This window comes from Lampris incognitus, chromosome 2, assembly GCF_029633865.1.
Source record: "Lampris incognitus isolate fLamInc1 chromosome 2, fLamInc1.hap2, whole genome shotgun sequence".
NCBI lineage: Eukaryota > Metazoa > Chordata > Actinopteri > Lampriformes > Lampridae > Lampris > Lampris incognitus.
Genome location: NC_079212.1, coordinates 25,617,047 through 25,629,857, shown reverse-complemented (window position 1 = coordinate 25,629,857; position 12,811 = coordinate 25,617,047). Strand labels below are relative to the sequence as shown.

Below are 12,811 nucleotides of genomic sequence, written 5' to 3'. Positions count from 1 at the left end.
TGATGAGTAAGGTGTCTGACCCAATCCTCGCTCTCAGTGGGGGAACATCTTTTATTCTGTGATATCTTCGGTGATCTTGCATTCACTGATCTTCATCTTCGCTATCTCAGCTTCTTTAGTGTAGTGTCACTGAGTTTTTTTTGTTATTGTATGGAAGAAAAAGAGAGACGGGGGGTGGTTTGACAACTGGACATAAACAGGTTTTTCAGGGGACATGACATTTTTCTGTTTGGTGCTGGCTCACATAGCTGTGTCACGGCTGATTTTTAAGTGAGTTTTAGTGAATTACTGCTGTTTAGGAGTGTAAGAAGTGCATTCATTGGCCTGTTCTGCTTTTGTGGTTGTAGAGATAGAAAAGAAAAAAAATACACAAATAAGGCAATCATAATTTGATCTTTATTCCATAAGGATAATGACAGTAGCTGATTTAGTAGATGCTTACTACAAGACTTTTTTTTATTATTATCAACCATATAGCAATCCAGTACATTGGTCTAATGTTGGTCAAATGAACCGCAGAAAGAGCACAGGACAATGTTAATGTGATTTTTGCATGGATGTCATCAACATTTGAAACAGGTCCACTTTTGTTTGGAAACCTGGAGACATGATTCAACCCACGGTGACCAGTTGTATCTTACACAACACTGCCACTTCTCACCAGTGCTTTTTAGCATTAGCCTCTTCACAAGTTCATCCCTTTTTAACATCTAATGTGCTCCTCGGGTTTTACATTTCAAGTGTTTACTGTGGGCTGTACAAATGTTGCCTGCAGTTGCTTTATTTATTCTATCCTAAGCGTCAAAATTGTTGTTGTTGTTGTTGTTGTTGTTGTGATCCTGCAGGGTGTTGACTATGAGAGTAACATGGTTCTGAATAACAGAACAAGTAACAGTGCTTATTAGGCAATAAAGAATTGAAAATATGAACATATTAACATTTTGTTCGAAAGCCTGAACACAGAGATGACCACAGCTGCTGACTCTGTATGATCTTCCTCAGATGTGTAATGTATTAAACTATACAGTAGATTTTAATATAACAATGTTTAAAATGACAAGAGTGTGATTAATGCTGAAGCCAATCAATTAAAAATGCCTCCAGTGTAAGAGCCCAGGAAGACTGACACTACTTACAGAGGTTAAGAATAATCACTTTGGGGTACCCAGCAGATGCCAGTGATACACAACATGTTTGCACTGGTACATAGAAGAAAGAAAGAAACTAAATGAGATAGCTGAATTCAAATTTGGAAAAATGTGTCTCTCTGTGATGACCTAAAACAATCGATCCAATGAGGGGCTGACTCCTTAAGATGAGTCGTTGTCGATGAGCCAGTTGATCCACCTGGTGTATTTCCTCACTTTGGTGTAGACCCCAGGAAAGTACGGGTTGGCGCAGCTGATACCCCATGAGACGATGCCTTCGAAATAGCCATTGCAGATAAGGGGGCCACCCGAGTCACCCTGTGAACACCAGGACAAAGGATAGCTGATGAACAAAGGCGGTCCCTCCGGTGCTTTTGTGATAAACGTTAACACGCCCACCTTCTTCAGATTATCCCCAGTGTTTAATGACACCACGAATTTGACTGTAAAATGAGTGTGTCTGTTCTTATCTCTCAACAGAACTGTCAATGTTATTGAACCTCTGCGTAATTTCCACCCTCTGTGTTATTGTTAGGACGGTGCTCACATGTCCATCTGTCAAGATGCTGGAACCAAACCGTATATTTTAGAGGAATTCTCTCTACCTGGCAGGAATCTTTGCCCCCGAATCGGGACCCAGCACACAGCATGTTGTCAGTGATCCTGCCCCAGTAGTAGTAGTAGCAGTAGGGGATGATCTGCACATCCACAGCACGCAGCACGGGGGAGAGGTAGTAATTGTAGATTCGTGTCACACCCCAGCCACTCACTGTGCAAGTGGTGTGATCGAGAACAGGAGGGGTGTTTTCTTCAGGCAGCTGGGCTGGCTGGGACGTTAGCATTGAGCTTTGCTTGTTCACTAAGCTGCAACACAGGCCAAAGGAGAGGGCACAGCTTTGAGAGGCTTATGAAGCAAGAACCACACAGCACAGGGCTCACGTGTGTGTATGCATGCGTGTGTGTGTGTGTGTATGCATGCATGTGACTCTTCACCTGTACATTTGTGTTTATAGGGTTTATTTATGCCCCTCATCTGCTTTTAGCAGCTACCCCGCCCAGAATAATTGTTATATATCTTTGTATCATTGTCAAAACAGGATGAAACCAAGCTTACCTTAATGAGCATGATATCATTGTTGAATGTCCTGTAGTTATAGTTGTGCACAAATATCTTGGAGACATTGAAGACCTGTTCAAAACCTTCCTCTTTCGACAGGCTATGCTCACTCAACACCACCTTCATCAGAGTGGTCCTGAGACCGAACAGGATACAGTCAGATCAGGTTTACACTCAGATATATTGGACAGACAATAGGACCTTTGCACTGATCCTAGATCCAGGTCCTTCGTTTAAACTTTTATTTTTTTGTCAAGCCCTGTCTGAAATTTAAAGCAAAAAACAAATGCTAAAAAATACCCCAATATCCTTCAGACAGCTCACGACTACTACGTCTACTACTACGAAAAATATTACAAGGATAAACTGCTATTGTATGTAATGTAGTCCACACTTTGCAAAGCTGGTTGATTCTCTTTCTCTCTCTCACACTCGTTCTCTGACTTGGTCTGTCATTCAATAATCTCTCTCTCCTCTCTCTCTCTCTCTCTCTCTCTCTCTCTCTCTCTCTCTCTCTCTCTCTCTCTCTTCTCTCTCTCTCTCTCTCTCTCTCTCTCTCTCTCTCTCTCTCTCTCTCTCTCTCTCTCTCTCTCTCTCTCTCTCTCTCTCTCTCTCTCTCTCTCTCTCTCACACACACACACACACACACACACACACACACACACACACACACACACACACAGAACGGCTAATGAAAATCCTTGCCTTGAGTGTTAGCCTGTCATCACTTTGCTCTACTGTAACTCAATATTCTTGTCCAGTTGCAGACAGCGCCACTACTCACGGCCTCCAACAGTGGGCAGCAGAGACCACCCACTGGGGGTGAACCAGGGTTGCTCCACAGTAGTGTTGCCTGGTGTCATACTGCAGGGATGCTTGATATTTGATGGAGTATGGCACAACCTCTTGGCCCCCAATAATCCTTGCTGCAAGTGTGTCTGTAGAAAACATAAAACTGACTATGTGTCAGGCATCTGTATTGAACCTTCGCTTTGAATGAAGTTCGGTTTAGGTGACAGAGAATTGTCACTGCAAATTATTTTGTGATCTAAAGAAGAACAAAAAACAGAACTATTCATCATCATCTTTACGAATGGTGTATTCATTTAAAATCGGTCGCAACTGACTGTTGTCGTACACCTTGTACTACTGAAACACCCTAGGCTAAACCTGTCTCATATCCAACGCTCCCACTATACATATGTTTATGTAGGTCATTGTAGGTTGCTATTATCTATTATCAAGTTTGTTCATGCTATTAATCTATTATCATGTTTGTGCAGCCCATTGTGTCTCTCATCCTGGCTCGTTCGTTCTCCTGCACAGTGATTTTTTTTTAGTTTAGATATATGTGTTAGTTTGGATATGTGTTCTTGTAGTTTTTGGATATGTGTTTTTGTCTTTGTGTTGCACTGCAGTGGGCTGGGGGAAATGATGCTTCGTTTCATTTCATGTGCGCAAGTGCATGAAATGATAAACAAAGTGTTTCTGGTTCTGATTCTGTGTGTTATGTGCACATAATGAAGCTGGTGTGTGAAAACTAGTCCTGAGCCAGGCTGTCGTTTGTGAATGAGTTGGAGTTTAGAACTGATTCCAAGCACACCTCTGCCACAATGTAGTTGTTAAAGTTGCAGTAACCACAATCTCCTCTTGATGTGGTGACATTCGGTGCTGTGATTATTTTATAGTGGAGACATTATGTATGATTTTCATTAATAATGCAAAAATAATATGAAAACAATTTAGAATTTTTTCAGACATCGAAAACAATGGATTTGTTTTCTTAGTAGGCTACACATTGAAATAATTTGCATTTGCACCCTTTAATGTGGACTCAGAGAGTAATTCTGTCTACAAAATGGGGTGATTGAGGAACTTACCTGTTACAACGAAAGCCAAAAGCAGCAGCACAGCATAGCTTACTGTCTGACTCATGTTTCCTTCACCTGTGACAACAAAAACACGAATAAAATAAGGTAACTACAAATGTATGTTTCTGCAAAATAGTTCGCTGATTCACATCAGATGATCCTCATAGCATCTTATCATCATGTGACATCTAAGACCCAGTGACAGACTCTGTAGTAGGCGTCCTGAAATTCTAGGTGTATTTCCACAGACTTTGCCATTAGTTAGTTAGTTTCCTGGTTTATTGTTGCACCATTAATCAATTTACAGGAGAAATAAAGAATGAGTGTTTTTTGTAGCAATTAAGGTGATAAGATAAGGTAAGAAAAGATAAGGTAAAGTAAGATAAGGTAAAGTTAGAGGTAAGGTAAAGTAAGTTAAAATAAGATAAAGTGTGATAAGATAAGGTAAGGTAAGATAAGAGGAACGATAAGGTAAAATAAGATAAGATAAGGTACAATAAGAGATAAAATAGGGTAAGCGGTAAGGTAAGGTAAAATAAGATAAGATACGGTACGATAAGAGATAAGCTAAGGTAAGCTAAGAGGTAAGGTATGGTAAAATAAGATAAGATAAGGTACGATAAGAGATAAGGTAAGGTAAGATAAGATGTAAGGTAAGATAAGATAAGGTAAGGTAAAATAAGAGATAAGGTAAGATAAGAGATAAGGTACGATAAGATAAGGCAAGATAAGAGGTAAGCTAAGGTAAGGTAAGATAAGATAAGGTAAGGTAAGGTAAAATAAGAAATAAGGTAAGAAAAGAGATAAGGTCAGATAAGAGATAAGACAAGGTAAAAAAAGATGAGATAAGACAAGACAAGAAGACAAGACAATCCATGTAGGAGGATTGTACTCTGCAGCACAGCTACACTCAAACAGTACAACAGTGCAGAGTTGAATACTGCAAAAAAGGAAGAAAGTGCTGAAATACTACTGTAATATACTACAGTACAAGCTGTGCAAGCTACATGTAATATACTGTGGGAAAGGATATGTATGTAACTGCTCAATTTATTGAATGGATTGAGTTAATGCTATTCAAATTTTGTGATGGTAAACAATATGAATCAAACTGTCCATTTCTGTCAGTGCAACTCAATTCCTCTAATTAAGATTCATCTGTTGGCAGATTTTCATTTGGAAAATAGTTGACCTTTTCTGCGTAAGGTTAAATCATATAAAATGAGATTCGCCATTGTTTAACAAAACACTTTTTTTTTTGCACGTCGGCAGTATATCATCACAAAAGTCACTGTCACTTGCAAATTACTGATTTCTAGCCACCAGTTTTTTTGCGCTTGGTTGAAGGCAATCAGTTTCCTCAAACAATTTGAGTTGAATTAAGGTAGTAAAATATTTGGGGAAAAAAAAGAAGAAGAAGATGGATAGGGTAGTTAGAGTCAATGGTCAGAGGGAATATCTCAATAAGTACAGAAGAAGAAGAATACAAAATAAAAATGGGAAATGTTAATATCAATAACTCACCTGTAATCCAAATACTTCCACAGCAACCTTCAATGTATCTTCAACTGGTGGGACCAAGACCCTCCTTACTCTTTTTATAATGTAACTGTATCCTTGCCCTGTGCTGTTGTTAAATTATCTTTCACTCATTATCTACTGAGGCCATCCCACACAACACAACAATGCACCTGACCTAGTGCGTGACAAAGCTGCGGTGTCCTCGTGTATCATGTCTAGTCCTACGCTTTGTGTTTCTGCTTGTACCATGGGGTTTACCTTGCTGTTCAGCTGAAGATAACTGGAAACTGGACACCTCTACATGGTCATCACCTCTAAGATGTGGACAGAATGACAGACCATGGTTTTATTGTTGTAAAAAAAATGGCTGCAGTAAGGCCCGTATATTTTTGCATAATAGAATCAAGGGCCTGCGTAATGAGAGAATCAACAACGATTCGAAGTTTTGTCATTCCCAATGTAAAAACACATTTACAGATTGAGAATGTATTTTCTGAAACTGAAACTGACTTGTTTCAGTTTCAGTTTCTGTTGTGAACAGATTGAGAAGATGAATTGTCGGACAGTATGTCACGACTACAAATCAACACACGCGGTCTATCGTGGTCATGCTTTAGGGTCTGCATGTTTGGTTTTGAAATCTGAAAGTGGAAATCTGGACAATGGGTTTTGTTAGTCAGCTCTCATTGAGTCTCTCTGTAAAGTCCCGAGATAACACTTTTTTTTAACATACTTAAGAATAAAGGAAAATAAAAGTGGCTGTTGAAACAGATACCCAAAAGGAACCATTTTTGGAATTTTTCCTGTTAGAGTTCTTTAAGAGTTGTCGATCAATTCATGCCCTAGAGAGGTCAAGTCAATTTTATTTGTATAGCCCAATATCACCGATTACAAATTTGCCTCAGGGGGCTTTACAACAACACAACAACCTGTCCTTAGACCCTCGCATCGGATAAGGAACAACTCCTTAAAAAACACCTTTAACAGGGAGAAAATAATAATAATAAGAAACCTCAGGGAGAACAACAGAGGAGGGATCTCTCTTCCAAGACGGACAGACTTTCAATGGAAATTGTACATGCACAATTTACAACATACAACATTGACAGAGGATAACAGAATTATAATGGAATTATAAGATTATATGAAGAATATGATGAGGAGGATGCCAAGCAGTGTCTAGGTGGAAACCACTGTCACCATGGAGACCTGACAGGAGGACGGACGACACATGCACACAAGAGAGACTCACATCACACCCTTCACATACATGGGAGAAGAGACATGAACAAACAGTCACACATTGGAGTGAGAGAATGATATAACACTGAAACAGGATAACAAAATTGTATGGATTTATAAGATATATAAAAAAATGTGATGAGGGGGCTGCCAAGCAGTGTCCAGGTGGTGACCACTATCACCATGGAGACCTGGGAGGAGGACAGACTAACTACACGTGCACACAGGGGAGACTCACATCACACCATTCACACACACGGAAAAAGAGTAAAGAGAGGACATAATTGAGAGAGAGAGAAAAGAGATGTGAGAGAAGAGAACAGTTTGCAATAGTCAATAATCTATGCTCTATAATCTCGTCGGCAGAAGAGTGGTTGGTAAATTCATTGAGACAGAAACCAGCCAGCCATGTAGTACAGGTTGTGAAGCAATCAATTTAAAAGCAACTAATGGTACACTACCGTTCAAAAGTTTGGGATCACCCAAACAATTTTGTGTTTTCCATGAAAAGTCACACTTATTCACCACCATATGTTGTGAAATGAATAGAAAATAGAGTCAAGACATTGACAAGGTTAGAAATAATGATTTGTATTTGAAATAAGATTTTTTTTACATCAAACTTTGCTTTCGTCAAAGAATCCTCCATTTGCAGCAATTACAGCATTGCAGACCTTTGGCATTCTAGCTGTTAATTTGTTGAGGTAATCTGGAGAAATTGCACCCCACGCTTCCAGAAGCAGCTCCCACAAGTTGGATTGGTTGGATGGGCACTTCTTTGAGCAGATTGAGTTTCTGGAGCATCACATTTGTGGGGTCAATTAAACGCTCAAAATGGCCAGAAAAAGAGAACTTTCATCTGAAACTCGACAGTCTATTCTTGTTCTTAGAAATGAAGGCTATTCCATGCGAGAAATTGCTAAGAAATTGAAGATTTCCTACACCGGTGTGTACTACTCCCTTCAGAGGACAGCACAAACAGGCTCTAACCAGAGTAGAAAAAGAAGTGGGAGGCCGCGTTGCACAACTGAGCAAGAAGATAAGTACATTAGAGTCTCTAGTTTGAGAAACAGACGCCTCACAGGTCCCCAACTGGCATCTTCATTAAATAGTACCTGTTAGAGCCTGTTTGTGCTGTCCTCTGAAGGGAGTAGTACACACCGGTGTAGGAAATCTTCAATTTCTTAGCAATTTCTCGCATGGAATAGCCTTCATTTCTAAGAACAAGAATAGACTGTCGAGTTTCAGATGAAAGTTCTCTTTTTCTGGCCATTTTGAGCGTTTAATTGACCTCACAAATGTGATGCTCCAGAAACTCAATCTGCTCAAAGAAGTGCCCATCCAACCAATCCAACTTGTGGGAGCTGCTTCTGGAAGCGTGGGGTGCAATTTCTCCAGATTACCTCAACAAATTAACAGCTAGAATGCCAAAGGTCTGCAATGCTGTAATTGCTGCAAATGGAGGATTCTTTGACGAAAGCAAAGTTTGATGTAAAAAAAATCTTATTTCAAATACAAATCATTATTTCTAACCTTGTCAATGTCTTGACTCTATTTTCTATTCATTTCACAACATATGGTGGTGAATAAGTGTGACTTTTCATGGAAAACACGAAATTGTTTGGGTGATCCCAAACTTTTGAACGGTAGTGTAGGTTAAGGCAAAAAGATGAGTTTTAAGTTAGGATTTAAAGGACTCAACAGACTCTGATGGCAGCAGGCAAGTTATTCTACAAGAACAGGGTCCGATAGGAAAAGACCCTGCCACCAGCTGACTTCTTTTTAACTTTGGGTACACACAGGAGCCTTGTATTTTGAGAGTGAAGAGCTCAAGATTGAATGTACAGTTTAAGGAGATCAGACAGGTATGGTGGGGCAAGACCAGTTAGGATTTTATCAGTCAGCAGAAGCACCTTGAAGTCTGATCTATTACAGGAAGCCAATGACGGGAGGCAAGAATTGGTGTAATATGGTCAAATTTTCTAGTTTTTGAACAGAAGTCTTTGTGGTTACACAAAATAATATTGTTGAGTGGTCTTCTAAAGCAGCAGCTGTCAACCTTTTCAAGTCGTGACACCCCCCCAGAATAATCAGGTTGGTGTTTGCGATCCACCTCCCCCTCCACAGCACTGGAACTTTTAACTCACAATACCCCGATGCAAACACAATGATCGCTCATAAATTGTCTGACAGAGACTGTTCAGGGATTACTGTTATATAACACACGGAAACTACCAGACTCACACAGGAGGGCCATTGATTTGCCCACAGACAGAACAACAACTAATTAGATTTTGGCTTTAATTAGTGTTTTTAGATTTATAGAAGCAGCAGCACCTCATGTGCACACATTCTAAGGCAAATTATATCACTGGTACAGTCGATGTAATGTAAAAACCATTCCCCAGTCTAAAATATACTATTTTTCCCCCCTCCACAACCATCTGGCGACCCACGGAAATGATCTCGTGACCCCATTGGGGGTCCCAACCCCCAGGTTGAGAACCAATGCTGTAAAGAAACCCTCCCTTTTCTTTATGGCCTTTTGAAAATTCCGTAAAGTTACAATCCGGAATATTATCTCTTTTTGTTTAATTTACCGACACATGTATAGTATAAGCGATAACTGCAGTGGAGTTTGACCACTCTAAATTCAGAGATCCATCCAAAATCAGTCAAAACCATCAAGCAAATAAAAAAACAAAACAAAACAAACAATCATGGCAGAACCTGGGTTTTACTTACTGATTACCTAATATATATGTTGGGTATGACCTCTTACAAAGTAGTCTGCCATTTCTGCTTGCTAGCCACAACAACTGCTATTCTTCTTTAAACACTTCTACCTGTTTTCTGCTTCAGCATTTAGTTACTACATTGACGTAAAATGTTATGTGATATACTATTTTCCTCTACAAATTCATTCATGATTTGGATATTAAGCCTTATAAAGAACCGTTAAAAAACAAGCAAGCAAAAAAACAAAACAAAAAAAAACATACTCAGTTTGTTGCCTTTACTAATACAGAGGAGAAACACCCTACCACAAATGCATAAATTCGTCGTCCCCGTTAGTATAGTGGTGAGTATCCCCGCCTGTCACGCCTGGGCCGGCATTCTATACCTGTAACGCGCTGAATAGCCAACCAGAGGAGCCTGTGGGAATGCCCATGAAGTCGTCCTATCGAATCCCGGTCTTAACCTTGGTCACTCACAACTAAATCAACAATGTTTGAGTTATCATTTCAATAATAATATTTTTATATGTGTGACTTTGTTTAAAAATATTTTATTTGTTCAGATTATTCCATTTTAAAAATGGAAGTGAATCAATTATGTATGTCACATAGTCAAGTTTATACAAAGCAAGACATTAAAGGAACAGTTCACTTATAAGATTAACTTTATGGCATTGTTTACTCTCTCTCTCTCCCCATGTCAGTTGAACCCCAAGTGAAGTTTTTTTCTTTTTAATCCATATAATATTCTTATATTAGGCTATTGGGGTCCAACATTGAATAGGTGAAGACAAAATGTTTCTAACTCTGTGAATATTATATGGATTTAAAAACCTAAATTGGAGTTTGACTGACATGGGGAGAGAAAGTAAACAATGCCATAGAGTGAGTTTTATAAGTGAACTGTTCCTTTAAAAGAAGGCAAGAAGACAGATTGAATATTTAGGAGATTGTACTGCCTCTTTCATTGGTCCAAATGACAGTGAACAAGAAACAATGGGAAAAGTAAAATTGTACCTTTACAATTTTAAAACTGTACTATTACCTCTAGTGTTCCTCCTTGTGGTAGCTATTCTCCTGTGTTTACCCCCTGTGCCTCTTCTTACTCGTGCTCTCCTCTGCCCCAGATCATCGCTTCACTCTGCCTGCCGTTTTCCACGACCCAGCGTTCACCCACACCCACCACAGGACTGCAGCCAGGCCAGAGCTCCTCACTACCCTTGGACTCACAATAACCATACCCATACTTGGGTTTAACCCTTCATCTGTCTCTGCCTCCCTGAGTTCTGCATTTGGGTCCAAACTAACACCGGCCGAACATAATTGAGGTTAACACACAATCTTTTTTTGGTTATTTATTGCCACAATTAAGGCTTGTAGAAAAAACAAACATTAAAAGCGAAATAATGATAAAAGTTTTTTAATAATATAGTAATTAAGATAAAATAATATTTTACATACAATCACATAACCCTCTCAGCTCCCATGCAGCTGTTTATTTACAGCTGGGGAGCTTTGAACATTGTCTATACACGATTTACAATATTGTTCCTAACATTGTCTATTTGCAATATGATTGATTGATTTGATTTTTTTAAATTTTTCATTCGATGTAATGCATCATGAAATTGCCCAGCCCACATGGGCTTATAAGACACCATTATTTTTTAAAATAATATAAAATGAAAAGGTATAAACAGTCCAGTTCACTGACAAATAATAACTAGACATTCCTCGCCGCCCGCCACGCCATTTGTATTCCCTGCCACAGATGTAATGCCTAGGCCCTGCTACAGATTATAATATATTTATGGCAAATATGTACACTGCTCAAAAAAATAAAGGGAACATCTAAAAACACAATATAGACCTCGATGAATGAAATATTTCAGCTGAAAATCTTTATTTATTAGACAGAGGAATGTGTTTAGAGCAAAATAACCTAAGAATGATCAATGGAAATCAAATTCATTAGCCCATTAAAGTCTGGATTCAGAATCATACTCAAAATCAAAGTGGAAAATGAAAACATAGGCTGATCCAACTTCTGTGGAAATTCTTCAAGACGATTCAAAATGAGGCTCAGTAGTGTGTGTGGCCTCCACGTGCCTGTATGCACTCCCTACAACGTCTGGGCATGCTCCTGATGAGACGACGGATGGTCTCCTGAGGGATCTCCTCCCAGACCTGGATCAGGGCATCGGTCAACTCCTGGACAGTCTGTGGTGCGACATCGCGTTGGCGGATGGTACGAGACATGATGTCCCAGAGGTGCTCGATTGGATTCAGGTCTGGGGAACGTGCAGGCCAGTCCATAGCATCAATGCCCTCGACATACAGGAACTGCTGACACACTCTGGCCACATGAGGACGAGCATTGTCATGCATGAGCAGGAACCCAGGGCCCACTGCACCAGCATATGGTCTGACAATGGGTCTGAGGATCTCATCCCGGTACCTAATGGCAGTCATGGTACCTCTGGCTAGCACGTAGAGGTCTGTGCGGCCCTCCAAGGATATGCCTCCCCAGACCATCACTGACCCACCGCCAAACCGGTCATGCTGCAGGATGTTGCAGGCAGCAGAACGTTCTCCACAGCGTCTCCAGACTCTCTCACGTCTGTCACATGTGTTCAGTGTGAACCTGCTCTCATCTGTGAAGAGCACAGGGCGCCAAGGGCGAATCTGCCAACCAAGATGTTCTCTGGCAAAGGTCAATCGGGCTGCACGGTGTTGGGCTGTGAGCACAGGTCCCAATTGTGGATGTCGGGCCCTCATACCATCCTCATGCATTCTGTTTCTCACTGTTTGAGCAGAAACCTGCACATTAGTGGCCTGTTGAAGGTCGTTTTGTAGGGCTCCGGCAGTGCTCCTTCTGTTCCTCCTTGCACAAAGGACCAGATAGCGGTCCTGCTGCGGGGTTGTTGTCCTCCTGCGGCCCCCTCCACGTCTCCTGGTGTACTGGCCTGTCTCCTGGTACCTCCTCTATGCTCTGGACACTGTGCTGGGAGACACATCAAATCTTCTTGCCACAGCACGCATTGATGTGCCATCCTGGATGAGCTGCACTACCTGAGCAACTTCTGTAGGTTGCAGATACCGCCTCATGCCACCTCTAGTGGTGAGGGCACTAGCAAAATGAAAAACTAACCAAAGATCAGCCAGAAAAGATGA

At 40.5% G+C, this 12,811-nt stretch overlaps 1 protein-coding gene across 1 annotated transcript; it reads right to left on the bottom strand.

The window, feature by feature from the left end:
• Positions 1-1,310: 1,310 nt before the first annotated feature.
• Positions 1,311-3,443, bottom strand: LOC130107978 (trypsin). Its single transcript, XM_056274798.1, is given in 5 exon segments — positions 1,311-1,466; positions 1,754-1,978; positions 1,980-2,012; positions 2,263-2,401; positions 3,050-3,443. Coding segments are annotated over 5 exon segments (720 nt in total). The 5' UTR covers positions 3,217-3,443.
• Between the last annotated feature and the right edge of the window lie 9,368 nt (positions 3,444-12,811).